This window comes from Ursus maritimus, unplaced genomic scaffold, assembly GCF_017311325.1.
Source record: "Ursus maritimus isolate PB19 unplaced genomic scaffold, ASM1731132v1 scaffold_25, whole genome shotgun sequence".
Lineage (NCBI taxonomy): Eukaryota > Metazoa > Chordata > Mammalia > Carnivora > Ursidae > Ursus > Ursus maritimus.
In genome coordinates this window covers 23864144-23885341 of record NW_024425008.1, presented here as the reverse complement: position 1 = coordinate 23885341, position 21198 = coordinate 23864144, and the positions used below count along the sequence as shown (strand labels likewise).

General features: G+C 49.5%; 1 protein-coding gene across 1 annotated transcript in view; it reads left to right on the top strand.

Moving 5' to 3' along the window:
* Window positions 1-736: 736 nt before the first annotated feature.
* LRRC74A (leucine rich repeat containing 74A) overlaps window positions 737-21198 on the top strand; it is a 27110-nt gene continuing 6648 nt past the window's right edge. The window contains exons 1-9 of the mRNA XM_040641254.1: window positions 737-773; window positions 2237-2368; window positions 5420-5592; window positions 8076-8183; window positions 9113-9209; window positions 12141-12190; window positions 12549-12630; window positions 18383-18468; window positions 18912-19106. Of these exons, the coding sequence (XP_040497188.1) occupies window positions 737-773; window positions 2237-2368; window positions 5420-5592; window positions 8076-8183; window positions 9113-9209; window positions 12141-12190; window positions 12549-12630; window positions 18383-18468; window positions 18912-19106 (960 nt within the window). The remainder of the gene's footprint in view (window positions 774-2236; window positions 2369-5419; window positions 5593-8075; window positions 8184-9112; window positions 9210-12140; window positions 12191-12548; window positions 12631-18382; window positions 18469-18911; window positions 19107-21198) is intronic.

Here is a 21198-nt window from a genome sequence, read left to right as displayed (position 1 = left end):
TTGATCTTCCGTTCCAAGGTTGAGGATACTCTCCCGAGGGGGAAAGAAAAAAGGAAAGAGAACTGGGTAGAAGAAAATGGACTTCACCCATCACTGAAATATTTCATACCTGAAGCATAACCACCTTGAGAGAAGAACATGGTGGCCGCTCTTCACAGTCACCTGACTAAGGGGCTTGGATTTGCTCCTGCCTCAGAGGGAAATACACCACCACTGAGAGGCCCCCCCACAGCACCTGCACACTCACAGCCAAGCCTGGGCTCGGCCCCTGCGGACATATGAGAAAAGAGGACCTGCCAGTGCCACCAAGAGGGTGGGAGGCTGGCTGTTGCCAGGTCCACCCACGTGGATCACAATGACTGCATGAGGTCACCGGAATGTTGAAGAGGTGAAATGAAACCGGCTCCTAAGTCACAAAGTCGCGGGCGGGTGGGCATCCTTTCGACAGGGCTCCCAGGAATAGAGCTGTACCACTTCCCCTGATGAGCCGGGGAAGTAGTTACTTATCCCAGACAGCATTGGGGTCCAATCCATGCATATCCTGTTCCCACCAAAGCCCACTCTCCCCACGGCTTGCTGGGACAGAAGGATAACTCCAGACCCCCCTGGGATTTATCTGTGTGAGGGCAGGGTGCACAAACCTTGAGACAGAAGTGAATGGACGGGTGTGCGTCCTAGGGGAGCAGCACAGAGGTGGCAAGAAGCTGGCAGCAGCCCCCGAGAGGGTCCTGGCATCATGGACAGTGATGAGCTTCTTGAGCCTGAGACAAAAGGTGAACAGGCATCCCATCTCTCACCTCTCGGGCCCTTCTGGGCTGCCTCAGTGTAATACCCAGTGATCACACGGACCCCGAACTCCCCTCCCCTCCTCAGGCGGGACCCTCTAGAATCCGGACGGTGTGTTACAGTGACTTGGCTTCAGGGCTTCCCAAACAGGGGGAGAGAGAGTTGGACGCGATGCTCTGCTAGCTCTGGCCAACTTTAATTTTCATTTTGTGGGCTGGCCTGTGTCATGTTGGGAGTCTGAAATCAGCCATATTGGGAATATTTACGCCGCCCAAATTGGCTAACACTACAAATCAGGATTTTTTTTTTTTTCTGGAGGGCCAGTTAAACATTCACTGGCATTCTACTGGTTGGATGGAATTCTGAAATTGTATGACTAATGAGGATATTAAGACTCAGAAAGTCATCAGTGTTTGATGGCCAAGCCACTGTATGTCTTCTAACTGCTGGGCAGCTGCTCCTTCCACCCCTTATCGTGCAGACCTTGTCTTACACTCTTGGAAATAAATATTGGAGCTCGGGTTTACAGATAAGGACTAAGAAAACACAGACCTGCATGGACTCATTAGGAACCCCACTTTCTTAGAACCTGGGTGGTTAAAACTTGGGACTGCCACCACAAATGCTCAGCCCACCCAAAGAGTAGATTGGCCAAGTTCCAATGGGCTACTGGTCGTGGAGCATGGCTCCCCCAAACTTTGCATCCCACAGAGGTGGGATGACTAGGTCTGGACCCTTGTGTGAGGTTTTCAGGAATCCGTGCTGGTCCCAGATCAGCGGTCCAATGGCAAAAAACCCATGTCCAGCGACTGTAGGGACTGGTGGGACGGAAGCATAGGACATGGATATTTCATCATAGCAATTAATTTTGACCCCAGCAAGATTTTGCAAGCCCTTCTTTGTGGTCTGAAAATGTTGGGTTGGAACGAAGAGAAGCTAGGTCAAGTTCTTAAGAGTCAAGTTATCCTTCTTTCTCCTTGGGACTGTTCCTATTCCACTGCATTTCACATTTGACCCAAGTCGCCTCCCCTGCCCCTGGCCTTCTGCAGCATGGCTTGTGCCCGCCAATGAGGAAGCCTAGGCACTGGCACACATCCTCTCCCTGAAAGAGTGAAGCAGACCCTGAACCCCACCCAAGCCAATGAGAAGGAAAAGAGGGAGCAAGGAGCCAGTCTCTGAGATAGGCCCAAAGCAGGGAACGGGGCAGGAGCAGGGAGTCCCCGTAAAGATGGGGAGGCAGACTGTGTCCGGGAGGGAGGGCTTGTAGAATGGAGTCCCCCTGGCGGGACTGAATGCACACTGCAGTTCCTAGGCACCCTGAGCCCCATGAGGCTGTGGCGTCACCGGCTGTGGCCAGACGGCTTGCAGAGCAAGGGAGCATAGGGTGGGCTCCACGTGAAAGGCCAGCAGGTTTCATTTCCCCCATCAAGGAGATGAGTTTTTCTTCCAGATGATGAACCCAAAACTGAGCCAGCGCCCCAGAACAGTGATGAAACCCTCTACTGTGAGGCCGAGGGCTCTGTGGCTGTGGAAAAAGAGAAAGCACCCCGGGAGAGCTCCGAAACAGACCTGGAAATTGAAGGTGATAGTGGGCCCTTAGTGGGCGGGGTGGTGGGGCGCCTCCTTCCTCCGAAGCTGGCCAGCTCTGCTTTCCCAGATCGGCCCGGCTCTGGCCCAGTGGGCCGTCCTGCAGAAGGAAAGTGGCAGCAGCCCGGGGCTCAGCTTTATGCCACGTCCTCTTCAAGGTTGGCCTGGGGGCGGCAGCTGCAGCTCCTGGCCTGTGCTCGCGGCCTACCCGGTGAGCAGAGCGCTCACATCAGCTTGTTGGAAGCTAAACAATACATGAAGAGGGGATTCTGGTTTTCTCAGTGTTTCCACATGTGGCGTCTTCTGTCATCTTTGCAACAGTCCCAGGAGGTTGTCATTATTATCCGCCTTTTAAAGAGGAGGCAACTGAGGCTTAAGGAGATTGTGTGAGTTGCCCAAGGCCACGGAGAGCTGCCAGTGTTCGCCGATCCCCTGTTCGCCCCACTCTGCTGATCTGCCATCGCGCTCCGGATTGTAGGGGCCCCTGGAGTGTCTGTGGCCCGTCTTGCATCCTGGTGACTTTCCTCTCTACTCACATTCCAGCTCTTGGTCCTCCTACTTGAGCGTGGGCCCTGGACAGAGCAAGTGTGCCCTGGGAGCTGGGAGGGCAGGAAGAGGGGTGCTGGCTGAGCCGCAGCAAAGACTGTTACTGCAAACAATGCCTTTACCCTCTTCTCCCTGTTTCCCCTAGGAGGGAAGTGCCCAGAACACCTGGGAAGCAAGGTGAGCACAATGCTCGCCCTGCCTGATGGGCCAGCCTGGAACTTCCAGGCTGAGGCTAGCCCAGTGGCCTTCCTCTCCTGTGTTCTGGCATCTGGGTCAGTCAGTTCATAAACCTCCCCACCCGTGGTCAACACACATATGTTCCCCTCCACATATGCCTCCTCCTGCCTTCCTCCCACCCTGCATCTTGCTGCTCTTCTTCTGACTTCTTTACCATGTCAAGACTACCGCTAATGTACTGTTTTCAACACAGAATTTCACCTGGTTGGAGGGGATGGCAGATAGAAACTGGATGTTTTCTCCCAGATTCCTGCTTCCATCCCATTCCTCCCCCGCCCTCTAACTCCCCACAAGAGAGAACACTGTTGCAAGCTGCCTCTAAAATACAACCAGAGGGGCGCCTGGGTGGCTCATTGGTTAAGTGTCTGCCTTCGGCTCAGGGTGTGATCCCAGAGTCCTGGGATCAAGCCCCGCATAGGGCTCCTCCGCTGGGAGCCTAAAATAAAATAAAATAAAATAAAATAAAATAAAATACAACCAGAGTGGGGCACCTGGGTGGTTCAGTCAGTTAAGTATCTGCCTTCGGCTCAGGTCATGATCCCTGGGTCCCGGGATTGAGCCCCACATCAGGCTCCCTGCTCAGCGGGGAGTCTGCTTCTCCCTCTCCCTCTGCTGCTCCCTTAGCTCATGCTTTCTCTCACTCTCTCTCTCTCTCAAATAAATAAATAAAATCTTTAAAAAAATAAAATAAAACACAACCATATAGACTACAGCTGGAAAGGGTCAGCAGAGTGAAATAGAGCAGAATTAGTGCCAAGGACAAAGGTGGTTACCAACCTTGCCTTTGGCAAACAGGAATCTCTGATGGCAACTCTGCTGTGCTGGGACAGAAACCCAGGGCCCAGCTGCTCCGGCTTCTCGCACCCCTGCCGCTCGTACTGAGGTGCTGGGAATGGGGCAGGGAGGGCTTCCTGGGCAGGCCTGAGACCTGAGCCCGGGGGCAATAGCAAGCTGGCCACGAAGCTATGGAGGAGGGAGAGAAGGCAGTAGAAGTTGCTCACCTGCCACACGCTGTCTGTCCTATGCAGCAGTGGTTCTCACTTGGAGGCGATTTTGCCCCCCAGGGGACATTTGGCAGACTGGGCCGGGGCAGGCTGGAGGATGCTACCGGCATCTCACTGGCAGAGGCCAGGAATCCTGCGTAGTAGCCTTCACGGCACAAGACAGCTCCTCGCAACCGAGAATTATCCAACCCAAAATGTCGGAGAAGGCCAGTTAGGAGCTGTGGCTGCAAAGCCACCTTCTTTGTAAAGTTGTCCTCTCCCCGACAAAGCTCTCATTGTCTGCCTCAGAAATGTCCGGGGTGGGTTGGCCAAAGGCCCTGGCATCCGAAGGAAAAACAGACGCAGGCTTTAGACCCCAGCTGCCATCGGAAGCCCTGCCATCGAAGGCGCTCACTTAATGAGGAGACAGCTGCGAGGGCGTGCGGCACCCCGGGAGGCCCACTGCCCGTTGACCATGACCAGGCAGGTCTAAAGCCCGAGGAACAAAGGCCCCAAGAAGTTGGAATGGAAAGATAAAGTCCCCTTTGCTGTTAGCTGGTTTTAGCGCTGATCAGCTGTGTCTGATTTGAGGCTAGATTTGTCATGGGTAAAGGAGGCATGACCGTCCTTTTTGTGAGGAAAAGTGACATGCAAGTCTTTGAAGGAGAAAAGCCCACTCAAATACAAGCTCGTTTGTTTCCGGCTGATTTGGGGGGCGTCTCTCCATCTTGCACTGATTCGACACCCCGAGAAGCCCACTCAGTCCTACTTGGGGATTTTAAAGTTGGAACTTCCCTAAATCTTTAGTAAAGCTTTCCTTGTGGCTCTCATTTTAACAGTGGTCATAAAACTAATTAGAGGCTCCCCTCAACTATCACAAATGAGCTTCTTGTCTGTTTGGCCTTTCAGAGCTGTCCCACGGTGGGCAAGAGAGAGGGGCCTGTATGCATCCTTGATAATCAGTCCTGGATGTGGGCAGCCCGGGAAGGTGCGTGTGGGCACACTGCTCCTTCTCCTAGGAAAGCTTGAGGCCTCAAACCAGAGGCCTTGTCTCTTACCCAAATGGAGACATCCATCTGGGGCTTTCTGAAGTTTGGGTCTCCCTCCCCCACCTCCGGCTGTCTTCCCGATTGGAGTCGCCTCCCAGCACACACACACCTACAGGGACATCCTCAGGCAGAGGGGACACAGGGCAGAAGCGCACCTGGCCCTGGGTTAGAGAAGAAATAAGGCAAAGGTAGAAGACAAACCCACTTCATCCATTGGCATCTTTTGTGTAGATACGGAGAAATTTTTCACCACCGGACAAAGGGAGCTGTACCTGGAGGCCTGCAAACTGACGGGCATAGTGCCTGTCTCCTACTTTCTCCGGAACATGGAAGAGTCCTACGTGAACCTCAACCACCACGGGCTGGGCCCCAACGGTACCAAGGCGATTGCCATAGCCCTGGTGGTGAGCATGCCAGTGGGGGCACGTGAAGACTGGTAGAGGTGGGGGTTGACAGAGTGCTGGGCCCAAGACTCAGAGAGATCCTCCATGGGGCCCTAAATTTCAAGCTTTGTGCTCACCCTGCTCTAGGCTCTGCTTGACTGCCTGTTGATTACCTAACAGGCATGGATGCCTCATTAGCTCCTGGGAAGGGGGCTACTAGGGACCTTGGCCTTGGAAGCCTGTGCTCTTTCTGATTCAGGAAGCAAAGGCAACAGCCCTGAGTAAGTGGCTGGGCTTGGCCCTCATGTAAGTGCATAATACGAAATGTCAGCCTGGGTCTCAATTCCAAGCTCACCTTTGCTATAAATGGGTTCAATACTGAGCTCTTCTATGCAATGTTTGTCTTTTGCAACATCATAATTCTTAAAAGATCACACTGTAGAGTAGATCATGTTTTCCTACAGGAATAATTCTCTCTCTCTCTCTCTGTCTCTTTCTCGGCTTGGCACGAGCAACCAAGGAGTTGACCTTGAATTCATCACGGCTTTATATAATTATAATTGATTGTATACAAACCAACTTCCAACCCAAAAAGCAGAACACGTGAAAACTGTAGGTCAGCACAACACTGTTTGTTCATTTAGGACGGTAAAGAGAAATTTTGATTTAAAAAAAAAAAAAAGCACTCACTCATTTTGGGAAATAGAACAGCATTTGCATTTAGCACATGCCCATTAAGAAGCTACATGAAATGTGAGATTGTGGGGCTTTCTGGGGGGGTGGGAAGAGGGGAAGAGCAGAGAACGAACAAAGCCATCTCGAAATCTACTGAGTGTTGAAAGACTGATTAATGAGGTGTTAGGAATGCACCATTACCTCATGAGTTTCTTGGGGGAAAAAACGGATAATAATGCAATTCTCTCAGGACTTGGGCCACTTGTCTCTTAGTAACAACAGTTTCTGTTTGGGGGGAGTTTTCTCTTCTCTGATTCTCTGTGTCTCTAATTTGACAAGTCATCACTGTGACATGTCGGTGGACTGAACTGTTATTTATCGTTTGTACTGCTCAACGTGGAGCATGTTGTGTTTCCCTGGCTTAGCTTAAAAGCACCCTGATCGTAGCAGTCGTATTTCATGTGTCTCGTCCCTCCCTCACCTGCCCGCCTCCCCGCCCTTGTTCTGGGTGGGGTGCAGGGGTGTTCTCTGCTTACGCATGTTTCCCCAACAGTGGGCACAAAGAGAAGCCACTGGCTACCGGCCTGTGTGAGACGAATGTGGACTGGCCTGGTGAGGGGGCTGCCAGCTGCCCCCCCCCACCGTGCTGGTCACCAGGGTGACTCTGGAAGTGGCCATCCAACCCCCCGACCTGCCTGGACACTATTCAATGACACCTGGCCACCTGAGCCAGGACCCTTGCCTTTGAGCACGATGGAATTTTGCCCGCCCCCGAGAGCTGCGGCCAGAAGGCCCTGAGTGGACCGTCCCGCATCGCAGTAGCTGTGCTCACATTTGCCCTTTACCCGGAGCTAGAACTCCTTACCGCTGGCCACCTCTCTCGCTGCTTGGCGCACTTCGAAAATGCTCAAGTCCAATGATGTGTCTGTTCTCCCTACCTTTCCATACCGGGGCCAGAGGTGTGGAAGGGGAAAGTAACAAACAGTGCTGCTTAGAGTGGACCCCTGGTCCTCCTGCTGCAAGTCACTTGCTCTGACCTTGCTGCCTGCAGGAATGCCGACTGNCTGGGATGTAGATATTTAAGACTGACCGCCAGGTCCTTCCAAGCTTCCTGACTAAAGAAACGTATCAGATAAGCCAAATGGCTAAACTAGAAGTAAGACCTCGGGAGGAAGCAGGAACACTAGATGCTTTATGTTTAAATACCCTGATTAAATGCATCAAGTTCTCCTTAATCTTAGAGTAGGTCACCACTTTTCTCCTCCAGGCCAAATAGCTACAATCTGTTTAGCTCATCCCTGCGCCCCGCACTTTTCAGGGATTTCTTTCTTTCCTTTTTTTTTTTTAAAGATTTTATTTATTTATTTGACACAGAGAGAGAGACAGCCAGTGAGAGAGGGAACACAAGCAGGGGGAATGGGAGAGAAAGAAGCAGGCTCCCAACAAAGGAGCCCGATGCGGGACTCCATCCCGGGACTCCGGGATCATGCCCTGAGCCGAAGGCAGATGCTTAACAACTGAGCCACCCAGGCGCCCCACTTTTCAGGGATTTCATCGTTTTAATGTCCCCTTTCTAAATTCCCCCGCAGAGCCCCGTTGGTGGAAGTGCCCAGAATAAGCATACTGTCCCAGTACACCTCAACGGGACGGCTCGTCCCCGGGCTTCCTCCTGCTCCTCCCCACCCTTCAGAAGTGCTAGCCTGCATCTCCATACCCTCTGAAAAGGCTGGGATGTTCAAGGGAGAGGACAGGCTCTGGGCAAGGGCAGGGAACCAACCGGGTCACCGACTCCCTCTGTCTTTCTCCCCCTCCCCTTGTGGCGGCCGAAGTCCAACACGAGTGTCGTCACCCTGGAGCTGGCAGACAACTGTCTCATGGAGGAGGGCCTCCTGAGCCTGGTGGAGATGCTGCAAGAGAATTACTACCTGCAGGAGATGGTACTGGGCCCTGCCCTGCGGGTTCCCACCCCCGCACTGGGGCTCCTGGAAGGGGGGGCTGTGTTCCCTGTGGCCCGAGGAAACCCTAAGAAAGCAGTTCTGTCTGGACCTTATAAGCCCTTCTGCAGAGCTGCTTTAAAGTGAACTTAGAGAAAATAAAGGCGTGAAATAGTTTCATCAAACACAATGTGTCTGGAGACAGATGATGGTGAGCATTGCATAAGCATGTGAATATACTTCAGACCACTGAACTGTACCCTTAGGAATAGTTATGATGGTAAATGCTGTGCTATGTCTATTTTACCCTATTTTAAAAATGGGGGGAAAAGAGAGGAGAAACAATTAAGATAATAATAGCTGGTTTAACCAGGGATGTACTGTATGGTGACTAACATAATATAATAAAAAAACATTAAAAAAAATAATATCTGGTTTATATAAAAGTCCCTCCCACTAGCCAAAAAGGACTGTGTCCATTTGTATCCCCACGTGTTCCCAGCACAGTCATTCATGCTTCATGAATCAATGAATGGAATTTACAATGATGAATTACTCTATAAACTAATCTCTCAATTGCTTTACGCCAAACTCTCCATATGAAGCTGTCTTAGGTTTCAGAAAAAATAGGACAGTATGCTTATCTAAAGTACTAGGGCTAAACCAGAGAAGTGGGGAGTCACCAAAGCCAAATTCAGAGAAAACAAAGACCAGTCGGAAGGCCTCACAGCCAGGCGTTAGGAAAGCTGGATTCCCATCATTCTCTGCTTCTTTGCTCTTCCCAATGCTTCCTACCCTTTCACCCCTGCCCCTCTCTCCACCCAGCCCTACTCCCTGTTGCAGGCCTCAAGTAAGCCCCACCCCAACCCTGTTTTTTAATAAGGGTCCTTGGGTGGGATTTTCACACACATGAGGGTGTTCTTGCCTTTTAGAATATTTCCGACAATGATCTTGGCTTGAAGGGGGCCAGAATCATCTCAGAATTCCTTCAGAGAAATACCTCTTCGCTCTGGAACCTCCAGCTTTCAGGTGAGCCCATGGAAGGGGTGGGAGAGGACAAGGGGATGAAAAGGAGAGAAGGGAAGAGCAGAGAGAACCCAGAAGAGAGCGAGCCAGACCAGGCCCCCTCTGAGTTCCAAGATCAGAACACTGCGTCTGTGCCCCGCTAAGCCCTCTGGTCATCCTTTCCCCCTTCCCAGGGCCACACTGGCTTCCTGGCTTTCCTGGACAAGAGACTTCTGACTCACTTGGCAGCATGCCTGCCTCTGCTTGAAAGTCTCCACCCCAGATATCTGCATGGCTCACTCGGTTGCTTTATTCACACCTCTGCTCAAATTACACCTCCTGAGGGAGGACTTCCCTGACCTCCCCTCCATCACCATCACTATCCTGTTTCCTTTCCGGGTTTTTCTTAACAGCATTTATTGCTACCTGACCCACAATTGTACACTCAGTTTTTAATTAGTCTGTTATCTGTCTCTCTCACAGAAAAAAAAAAAGTCACTTGAGAACTCTAGCACCCACAGACTTGTCCTCACCCAGGTTTGTGGTTTGAGTTTATATTCTCTTCAGGGTCCTGGAACCCCTGAAAAATTGATCTAAGTAGTCCCGTGCTGGTAATGACCTGAGGCACGCCACAGGAACAAATAGAACACCTCATTGGAGGAAAAGTCCCTCGACCCAGGCTCCAGGCTGCTTGGGGTCCCCACAAATAAAGCTCAGCTGAAGACGGGCTCACAGCCTAAAATAGCAAAACAAGGAACCAGAGCACCGTGCGAGCTTAGATTCTAACAAGTGGCTGCATCGAGAACGTGAGAAAATAGAATTATTAGAAATAGGGGCGCCTGGGTGGCTTTGTTGGTTAAGTGTCTGTCTTCAGCTCGGGTCATGGTCCTGGGGTCCTGAGATTGAGACCCACATCAGGCCCCCTGCTCTGTGGGGAGTCCGCTTCTCCCTCTCCCTCTGCCCCTCCCCCACTCACGTGTGCGCGCTCTCTCTCTCTAAAATAGATAGATCAATCCCAAGCATTAGGTTTATCTCTATTTCTTCAAGTCTTTTTTTATCTTCAATAAAGTATTATGTTTTTTTTCCCTTGGAAGTCTTGCACATTTCATACTGGGTCCAGGTGTTTTACCGTTTTATTCCTGCATGAACAGAATGTTCTTTCTATCATATATTCTAAGTGTGTATTACTGATATGTCTGAGAGCTATTAATTTCTGTACATTGATCCTATATCCAGTCACCGTATTTATTTATTTATTAATTATTTTTAGGAAGAGAGAGAGAGTATGCAAGTGGAGGGTGGGGAGGGGCAGAGAGGAAAGGAGAGTGAATCTCAAACAGGCTCCATGCTCAGTGCGGAGCCTGACCTGGGGCTTGATCTCACGACCCTGAGATCATGATCTGAGCCGAAATCAAGAGTCAGACACTCAACCGACTGAGCCACCCAGGCGCCCCTGTTTCTTTATTGAGTTATCTTACTAGTTCTAACATTCTGTCAGTTAATTTTCTTGGATTATTTAGGCAGGTGATCATGTTTGCAAATAATGGGAGTTTTGTCTCTTCTTTCCAATATTTATAGCTCCCCATGATTTTTCTAGTTGCATTGGCTAAGGCCTCTAATATAACATTAACATATTACAGAAAGCTCTGTAAAAATACAAATTACCCAGGCCCATCCCAGGCTGCTGAGTCAGAATCTTTAAAGGGAGGGATCTAGGAATCTGTATTTTATCAAACTGACAGCCAGCTCTACGATTTGTAACGACTGATATAAACACAATTTGAACAGCTAGAAACCTAATTTTATGCCTTGACTGTCTTATTATCTCATTTTATTGTACTAGCACAGAGGCAACCAAGAAGCACGTGTGTCTCACTGGATTCATTCATTCATTCAGTAAGCATTTATGGAACACTGTTAGGTGCCAAGCACTATTTAGGTGCTAAAGATACAAAGATAATTATTAAGGGTTTAAAGGAGAAATTTGGGGTAAGGCTCTGTATCATTTATTTTCCGGAAATCTTTTCTTTTAAGATTTATTTATTTGAGAGAGACAGAGAGCATGCAAGTGGAGGAAGGAGGAAAGAAGGAGAGAATCCTCAAGCAGACTTCCTGCTGAGCACAGAGCCTGACACGGAGCTTGATGCAGGGCTCGATCCCAGAACCCCAAGATCATGACCAGAGCCGAAATCAAGAGGCAGATGCTCAACCGACTGAACCCCCCGGGCGCCCCAATTTTCCAGAAATCTTTTAAACTGTCTAGCAGGGCTGGAGCAAGAGTAAGATGAGGAAGGCACAAGTCTCAGTCCCGGAATTCAAGGGGCACAAAAAAGCTCAGTAACCAAGTAAATAATATTGTGTTGCAACGTTTGTAAAAATCAAAAATAATGTTAAAAAAAGTCTGTGATGAGCAAACTATCAACACTTCAAATATAAAACAGGATCCAAAAGGGACAGACTATGGTGAGGTGGGTGAGGCCTAGCCGTGCAAGTGCAGGGTCAGATCCTGCCCTTATTTAAAATGTTAAAGTTTTGTTCATCATAGAAGTGTTGTGTTCATTATGATTTTTACAAATATCGCATTAAGATATTGCTCGTTGCGCTTACCGAGCTGAGATTTCGCGCACAAAGGGCATGCCTCACTTGTCCCCCTCTGGTCCTGGCCCTGCTTCTGGATTTGCACTTTTTTTTATCACATGACAGACTTTAGGCACTGAGCTAGGGGCTCCTGGAACTCCCTGCCCTATCATGGCAGAGAAAGCAGAGAAGGTTAAAGAGAAAGGCAAACAGTTGCCTTTCTCCTGTTTTCTTCCATGTCCGTATATTTGCTTTAAGTACTTGCCACCTTTCCTATGGCTGATTGTTCCAAAGGGAAGAGCCTGGCAGGGCCAGGACGCCAGAGGGAAAGGGAACCCTAGTCTGGACAGCATTGCAAACAACCCCCCTTCACTGCAGGAAATAACTTCAGGGACGAATCTGCAGAATTGTTGTGCCAAGCCCTATCGGTAAGAAGGGAGGGGTGGGTGCCACTGAGAGCCCTGTGGGTGATGGCCCTGGGTGATGTGGGGGCCTGGAGGGTGGCTCCGGGCAGAGAGAAGTAAGGTCCCCCTAATGTCTAGGGAGCTGGCAAGGATCTGGACTCTGCTGATCCTGACAACAGCCACTGGATGGGACAAGACCCTCCCAGCGGTCATCAACAGTTACACGAAAAAATGCAGAAGAGAATGTCTTTGGTCTAAAAACTCTCGTCCACTGGATTTTTGGTGCATGAGAGCCCTCCATCACATGGCCCTGAGATGAAACAGTATTTGCAGCCATAGAGAAGCCAAAAATCACCTCTCTCTACACTGTTTCTTTCTCCAGACCAATTACCAAATCAAGACGCTGGATCTCAGCCACAACCAGTTCTCTGATAAGGGAGGAGAGCACATGGGCCAGATGCTGGGTGAGTCCCCCACGGAGGGAAGGGGTCAGTAAAGGAGAGGCACTTGGCAGACAGTCACCTGTCAGGGCCGCATCTCCTGGTTTTTATTGTTAGTGAGTGTTCGGATCATAAAGGGATGGAAGCCACACCCCAAACACATCTTAAGGGGGGCCAACACCTGATGTGGGAAAAACATAGGAAGAAATAACTTGCTTATTTAAAAAATAACTTACTGGGGCGCCTGGGTGGCGCAGTCGTTAAGCGTCTGCCTTCAGCTCAGGGCGTGATCCCGGTGTTCTGGGATCGAGCCCCGCATCAGGCTCCTCGGCTGGGAGCCTGCTTCTCCCTCTCCCACTCCCCCTGCTTGTGTTCCCTCTCTCGCTGGCTGTCTCTCTGTGTGAAATAAATAAAATCTTAAAAAAAAAAACAAAACAAAAAATAACTTACTGACCTCAGGGAGGCTAAGGATGATTAAATATGCACAATGGGCATAAACTGTCACGAAAATGATTCTTTTATTTGACAACAGTAATTGTAAAACTTGCCTGTGATAAAAAGATGTGACGGGGCAATGTTAAAAGAGAAGCAACGGGTAGAGAATACATACCTGCAGCATCTGTATCATCTACAAGATTTGCGTTCAGAATATTGATAAAAGATCCTACAAATCCACTGGACGATGATAAATGCTCCCAATGAAACAATGGGCAGGCATATGGACAGTGCAGAGAGAAAGCCAAACGCCTAAACTCCCTAGTGATTAGAGAAACGCAAAATCAAACGATGAAAAGATCCGCCTTGTCATCTACCAAAGCTGCAGAAATTTCAAGTCAGAGAATATCCAGTGCATGGACCCCAAGGGAGAAATAAGAATTTTCTGAAGCTGCTAGGTAAAGGCACTTTGTTGTTGTTGTTGTTGTTGTTGTTGTTGTGTGTGTGTGTGTGTGCGCGCGCGCGTGTGTGTTTCATAAAGGCACTTTGGAGAGCAGTTTGACAGTATTTAGTAAAATTGAAAGTACATATTCTATGATACAGCAATCACCTGTGCGTGTCTCAGAGAAGCTCTCACATGTACACAGACAGAGAGGTCTGAGGAGGCTCACTGCAGATTTGTTATAAGAAAAAAAAAAAAAAGAAAGAAAGAAAAGAAAAAAGTTAAATGTTCATTCCTAAGTAGAAACAGGGATCACTATTAGCACAGGAGATGCTACTTTAGATGGGGTGGTGAGAAAAAGCCCCACAGGGAAGGTGGCTTTTTGTTGAAACCTGAATATCAAAGAAGAATCAGCCATGCCACGTTCTGGAAGCATAGCATTCCAGGAGGAAAGAGCAGAGCCTGGCATGCCTGGGGCGGGGGGGGGCAGTGTAGGTGCAGCAGAGCAGGCAGGGGAGCAGCGAGTGGAGCAGGCAGGGGAGGGGAATGGAAGGAGGAGGTCACCGAGGTGGCCTGCAGGCACTCAGTGGGGCTTGAGGGACCACGACATGCATCAAGTCCGAATTCCCCATGTATGAGAAGTCAGTGCAGGGTGCTCATGTCGGGAGTGACACGGTTTGATTTGCAGTTTTAGAGGAACCGTTTTGTGAAGGTTTATGTAGTTTTATGAAGAACACAACTGAGGACAACCAGACTCTTAAAAAGAGAGAACAAACTGGTGACTGCTGGGGTGGGGGTGGGGGCATGGGTGAAATAGGCAGAGGCAATTGAGAGACACAAACGTCGTTATAAAACAAATAAGTCATGGAGATGAGAAGTATAGCGTAGAGAATATTGTCAATACTATTGTAATAGTGTTGTTTGGTGACAGATGGTGACTATACTTGCCGTAGTGAGCGCCGAGTGATGTATAGAATGGTCGGATCAATATGTCATACACCTGAAACTAACATAACATTGTATGCTAATTGCACTTTAATTAAAAAAAAAAAAAAAGAATGGAAGAAGCAAGGCCAGTTAGGAGGCTAACGCAGTAGTCCAGGCAAGACAGGACCATAGCCGGAGCCGAGGGAGGAGGTGGTGATAGAGAGGAGTGGATGGATCCAGAACGGACTTTGGAAGTAAAGCCAACAGGACTTGCTGTTGTGGATAATGAAGGAAAGGGAGAGAGAAAGATACATGCCTGGTTATTTTGTTTCAGGAACGGGTTGGATGGTGGTGCCATTTACTTAAATGGGAAAAATTCGGGGAGTAACAGGTACGGAGGGACAGGAGCCAGGAGCCAAGACTTCTGTTCTGGTCATGTGATGTTTGCCATGTCCGTTTGACATCTACAGGGAGACATGCGGTTTGCTATATGGGTTGAGCAAACCCTGAACAGGTCAGGACTGGAGATATGCATGTGGGAGTTAGAGGCATTGCGATGTATTTAAAACCATGGGGCCAGATGAGATCACCAGGCAAGGAGTGTGGATGGAGTTAAGAAGGTGGCCAGTGGACCACTGTGACACTTTTAGGTGTCCCAGAGGGGGAGAAGGAGCCTGAGCACGAGTGGTCAGCCAAGTAGGGGGAAGGTGAGGTATCAAGGAGCCAAGTAAGGGATTTTTTCAAGAAGGGGGAAGTGGTCTCGGCTGGTCAAGTGCTGCTTAGAGGTCAAATAAGATGACGTCTAAAAAGTGACCACAGGACTCGGCAACATGAAGATAACTGGTGACCTTGACAAGAGCTGTGAGTGTGGAGACCTGACTGGAGGGGGCAGAATTGAAAATGGGACACAAAGAAGTGAAATGGAAATGTGGGCACCTCCAGGAGCCCCTCAGGGACAAGGCTGGGGCAGAAACGTGGGTGACATGGAGGCAGGAAGGTTCGTAACAATGGAAAATGCTGATAGAAGGAAAGAAGAAGAAACCGGTCGTGAGGAAGGAAGAGGAGATAGTTGTGGGACAGAGTTCTTGAAAAGGCGGACAAAACAGAGGAGCATAGGGGAAGGGAGGGAAAAATAAAACAAGATGAAATCAGAGAGGGAGACCAACCATAAGAGACTCTTAATCATAGGAAGCAAACTGAGGGCTGCTGGAGGGGAGGGGGGGTGGGGGGACAGGGTAACTGGGTGATGAACATTAAGAAGGGCACATGATGTAATGAGCACTGGGTGTTATACAAGACTGATGAATCACTGACCTCTACCTTGGAAACTAATAATACACTATATGTTAATTAATTGAATTTAAAAAGGAGGGGGACGCCGGGGTGGCTCAGGTCATGATCCCGGGGTCCTGGGATTGAGCCCCACCTCAGACTTCCTGCTCAGTGGGGAGCCTGCTTCTCCCTCTCCCTCTGCTCCTGCTCTCTCTCTTTCTCAAATAAGTAAATAAATCTTTAAATTAATTAATAATTAATCAATTAATTTTAAAAAGAAAAAGAAAATGCTTGGAGCCAGACTGAGGAACAAAGGGGTAGGGGTGGCCTCTGGGAGCAGTGCTGAGAGAGGGAGGGGCTAGAGTGGGTGGGCCAGAGGCGGCAGGTAGGCTGGCAGGTAGGCTGGCAGGTAGGGGGGTGGGGGGGCAGAGCTCTCCCATCTCACTGCTGCCATCTTCTCAGTGAGATGTGAGCCATATCTTCCCCGAGAGAAAGGATCGGAGGGGAGGAGCAAAGCATGCAAGCCTTGTGGGGCAATTTGAGTCCATCTGAGAACTGGTTTTTAAATACTTTATTTTTTTTATTTTATTTTTTTTTTAAAGATTTTATTTATTTATTTGACACAGAGAGAGACAGCCAGCGAGAGAGGGAACACAAGCAGGGGGAGTGGGAGAGGAAGAAGCAGGCTACCAGCAGAGGAGCCTGATGTGGGGCTCGATCCCAGAACGTCGGGATCACGCCCTGAGCCGAAGGCAGACGCTTAACGACTGCGCCACCCAGGCGCCCCTGGTTTTTAAATACTTTAAAACTCAATTTTAGGCGCACCTGGCTGGCTCGGGTGGTGGAGTCTGTGACTCTTGATCTTGGGGTTGTGGGTTTGAGCCCCATGTTGGGTGTAGAGATTACTTAAAAATAAAATATTTTTTAAAAAAAACCCTGAATTTTAAAACAACTTTATTTTTTTAAGGTTTTATTTATTCGATAGAGAGAGACAGTGAGAGAGGGAACACAGGCAGGGGGCGTGAGAAAGGGAGAAGCAGGCTTCCTGCTGAGCAGGGAGCCTGATGCGGGGCTCGATCCCAGGACCCAGAGACCATGGCCTGAGCCAAAAGCAGACACTTAACAACCGAACCACCCAGGGGCCCCTTAAAACAACTTTAAAGTAAGACAGACTACATCCTGTTATCATCATATTGTATATGAGCTTTAAAAAATACTTATTATTATTATAGCTGCTGGTTATTAAGTGATTGCCATACGATAGGCATCATGAGAGACATTTTACATCAATTCCCCCCAAAACCTTGTATGTGTTAATATCTCCACTATTGCGGGTAAGAAAACAGACTAAGGGAAGAGTAAGTAGCCTGCTCAAGGTCACACAGCTAAGTCAGGGGTGAGAACAGAACAGAAATATAAATTTTGCAGCCCTTCAAGAGATGGAGGGAGGGAGGTAACTTAAGCAAGGGAATTGGCGGAGAAGAGGGAGTAGGGTAAGAAGAGACTGAAGGCGGGGGAAGTTTGTTCTCAAAACAATACCAGGTGTTGTGCACTTGACTGAAAGTACATCCTGGTGCTTGACGCAAGACACACACAGTCAGTACCCAGCGCACTGACCGTGGAAAAGAAAATCGAGTGAGACATTTTCCTGGGTCTGAGGGCAGAAGGCACTGCCCCCCCCCACCCCGTAAAGTTCCAAGACTTCTTCAGCCTGTTTCCAACAGTGTCCTCAGCATATCCGCCCTCCCCCAGTAAAAATAACCATGATAAATGTGTTTCAACAGCATGTTTTCCCAACCCTATGTAGCACGTAAGCAAAAATAGTTTTTTAAAGATTTATTTATTTATTTTAGAGAGAGAAAGAGCTGGGGAACGGCAGAGGGAGAGAGAGAGACAGTCCTAAGCAGACTCCCCATTGAGCGTGGAGCCCGAAGCAGGGCTCGAACTCACAACCCTGAGATCATGCCCTGAGCTGAAACCAAGAGTTAGACGCTTAAGGAACTGCGCCACCCAGGCGCCCCCAAAATATATTTAAGTTAAAAAAAAAAAGTACAATTTCTATGCAAACCAGCTTCTAGGTAAGACTGATGCCTCACCACTGAGAAATGATGGTGTCCCTAAAGCTTTCTGGAGCCACCTCTGTTTCCATAGTTCCCCAAGAAAAACATATCCCACGATGTCGTATGTCATCACAGCCTCCCTGTGTAAATGCAACCCCGGCGTTCCACGCTATCGCTATTATTTTAATGGTTGCATCAGATTCCGCCAGATGGTTGTTTATAATATACTTTACCCTTTCCCTGGGAGCCATGAATGCTACTTTTATAAGTGATGCCATGATAAACACCACAAGCGTGTAACTCTTCTCCTATCCTTCCCTGTCTCCTTAGGAAGAGTCTCGGAGGTGATATTGCTTGTGCGATGGGGCACACACATTCTAATAGCAAACTGTCTGTGACCAGATCACATTTGCCAAATAGATGGTAGCAATTTGCTTGCCACCTGCAATTGTTGCCAGCACTGGGAATCCTCTTAAAATTTTGTGTTTAAATGAATAACCGAAAAAGTTATTGCCCCAGTGTCTTACTTTGCACGAACATCGAGGAATCCTTATTCCCCAATGTCGTGGACATCTGTCAACTCTGAGAATGGGTTCTCTGGGATCTGGGGAACACTAAGATGACTCCCTCCCTCCCCCAGCCCTCAATATAGGGCTCCAGTCACTGGATCTGAGCTGGAATCACTTCTACATACGGGGAGCTGTGGCCTTGTGCAATGGTCTCCGGGTAAGGCACTCTCTGGCAGTGGTGTGTTGAGTCCAGTGAGGACATCCATGGCCTCCCATCCCGCCATCTTGAACCTCTTCCTCATGACCCCACGGATGAGCACACACTGAGCTCTCATCAAATGCTTTCACGTTGTTAGCGTCCCTCCCACAATTCCTGGATGTGTTTTATTCTTTAGTATAAATCCTACTATGGCAAATTCACCTTCCTGGGCCTCAGTGGCATCTTTGGGGATACTTCAAGAGGGCAGTTTAATTAGGGGGTAGGGAATGACCAGGTTCTGACTCCACTGGGAGGGATCTGGAAAGGTCTGGCGGAGCTCTCCCTCCCGGAGACCACTGAGCACCCAAACTTGTTGGCAGCAGGGAAGAGAGCCCAGGGCCTGGTGGCTAGAGGAGTCACACGCAGCCTTGATGCTGGTGCTGTTCTCTCCCCTTCTGGAGGCTAACATGACCCTGCAGAAACTGGATCTCTCTATGAATGGCTTTGGGAACGAGGGGGCTACGGCCCTAGGGGAGGTCCTCAGACTCAACAACTCCCTGGTCTACCTAGACGTCAGCAGCAATAACATCAACAATGACGGAGTCTCCAAAATCAGCAAAGGGCTGGAGGTCAATGAGAGCCTCAAAGTTCTGAAGGTGAGCTGGGAAGGGGCCGTTTTAGGTGTGTGTCCGTGTGTGTGTGCATTCATGTGTGTGTGCATGCATCCGTGTGTCCATGTGTGTTCATCTGTGTGTGTGCCTCAGTGGGTGAGTCCATGAATGTGTGCGTGTGTGTGTGTGTGTTGGGGTGGGAGCAGCAGGGTGATGGGGTTGCGTATTGCTGGAGAGAATCCTTGGGAAAATTCACCTAGTGCCTCACGTGTGGATCGGTTCCGGACTGTCGCTCTGCTCTAACCTTAATGCCACCCTCTACTGTCACTTAGTGCATGCTGTCATCTCCTAACTGGTCATCTTTCCTCCCACCTGGGTCTCCTCCAGACTTTGCTCCACACTGAAGCCAGAGTGTGCGTTTTGAGCATAAGTCTGACTTTCACCCCCACTCCCATCTAGTCTCCTCCAGCTTAGACCCCCCCCATGGCTTCCTGCGGTTCAAATCCTGTCTCTCATCCCAGTGTGCTTCTCCAGCCTCAGTTTACCCCACGTTCTCCCTTGCTGTCCAGCCAAGGCTTCAGGGGCTTCTTTCGTCTCCCCCATTCCAGGGCCCGGCTCTCCCTGTGGCCTCAGCCTCAGCCTCCCCAATAGTGCTCTCCCTCACTGCTCCCTGCACCCACCTGGGTCCCTGCCCCAGCTCAGCGCACTGCTCTGGCAGCAGTCCTCACGGACCCTCAGATCTCGGCTCACCCCTTCATGCAGAACTCGCCAGGCTCCTCCTTAGACTCTCATCTCAGAGACTAGCTGACTGTCTGGTCACCCCCACTGGTGTGAGAGCTGCATGAGAGCCAAGACTGTGTTTGCCTCTGCCCATTATTATACCCCTTGTAGCTAGCTTAGTGCAGGGCATACAGTAGATGCCCAGTGAATGTCCGTAAATGAATGAATGAATACATATTTCATTTTAAATTGATTGGTGCCTGGGTGGTGCCTGGGTGGCTTGGTTGGTTAAGCGTCTGCCTTCGGCTCAGATCATGATCCCAGGGTCCTGGGATCAAGCCCTGCATCGGGCCCCCTGCTCCACAGGGAGCCTGCTTCTCCCTCTCCCTCTGCCTGCTGCCCCCCCTTCTTGTGTGCGCCCTCTCTCTCTGTCAAATAAATAAATAAAATCTTTAAAAATACGTAAATAAATAGATTGGCTTATAGATGCTAATGTCTAACATAGAAGCTCCTGGGCAGTTGGAAAACAGATGAAAGAAGAGGCCTTCCATCACCAGTTTCTCTTTCCGGGGCTCGTGACATGAGGCAGGTGCGTATCAGATGGTCTGCTTCTTGCCCACAGCACAGTCCTCCAGCGTGGGCTCCACTCGCTCCACCTGTCAGATGAGAAAGTCGAGCCTACGTGACTCCTCGCAGCCCAAGAGAGGCAAAGAAGTCAGCCTTGCCTGGCTTCACGCTGCAACTCCAGACTCAAGATGTGGGGGTGATTTGGGGAGGGGGCGCAGAGGTGGGGGTGCTGGTGGAGAAAGACAGGAGTTAGAAATCAGGGACAATGAGCTGCCATCTGAGAGGACAAGCACCTGAGAGCTGCAAAGAGGAAGCCAGCTTCCCGGCAGTGGAGGGCAGGGTGACCGGCCGGCTAGTGACCGTGAGAGCTGGGAGCGAGGTCTGGCCCGAGCGGCGAGGAAGAGGAGACCGACATGCAGCCTGCCTGCGATTCAGCCTCCGCGGAACAATGAAGCCAAGGAAAGTTCAGAGCACCTGAATCGTAAAAGACTGAAACGGTGCCTTAACAACACGGCCAGGGGGGTTTTCTCTAATTGGTGGGGTCCTGGTGATTTTAACATTTTTTCTACCTCTTTTTTAGTTTCTTGTATAATGGCCATGTATCATTGTTTAAATGTTTAATTAAACACATTGTCATGTGTTTAAATACATTTAAAATTTTTTTAATGTTTTAAAATGAAAGAAAAAAGTTTTAAGCACAACTTGAAACATACCTCTCAGTTGGGGTGTAGATGGAAGCCACATCCGTTTTGCCACTGGAATGATCTCTTGTTCTCCACATCGAGCACAGCCCTCCTTTCCCTACTTTTAGAAAAATAAGGATTCCCCCAGGGAAGTGAGTCAATCAAAG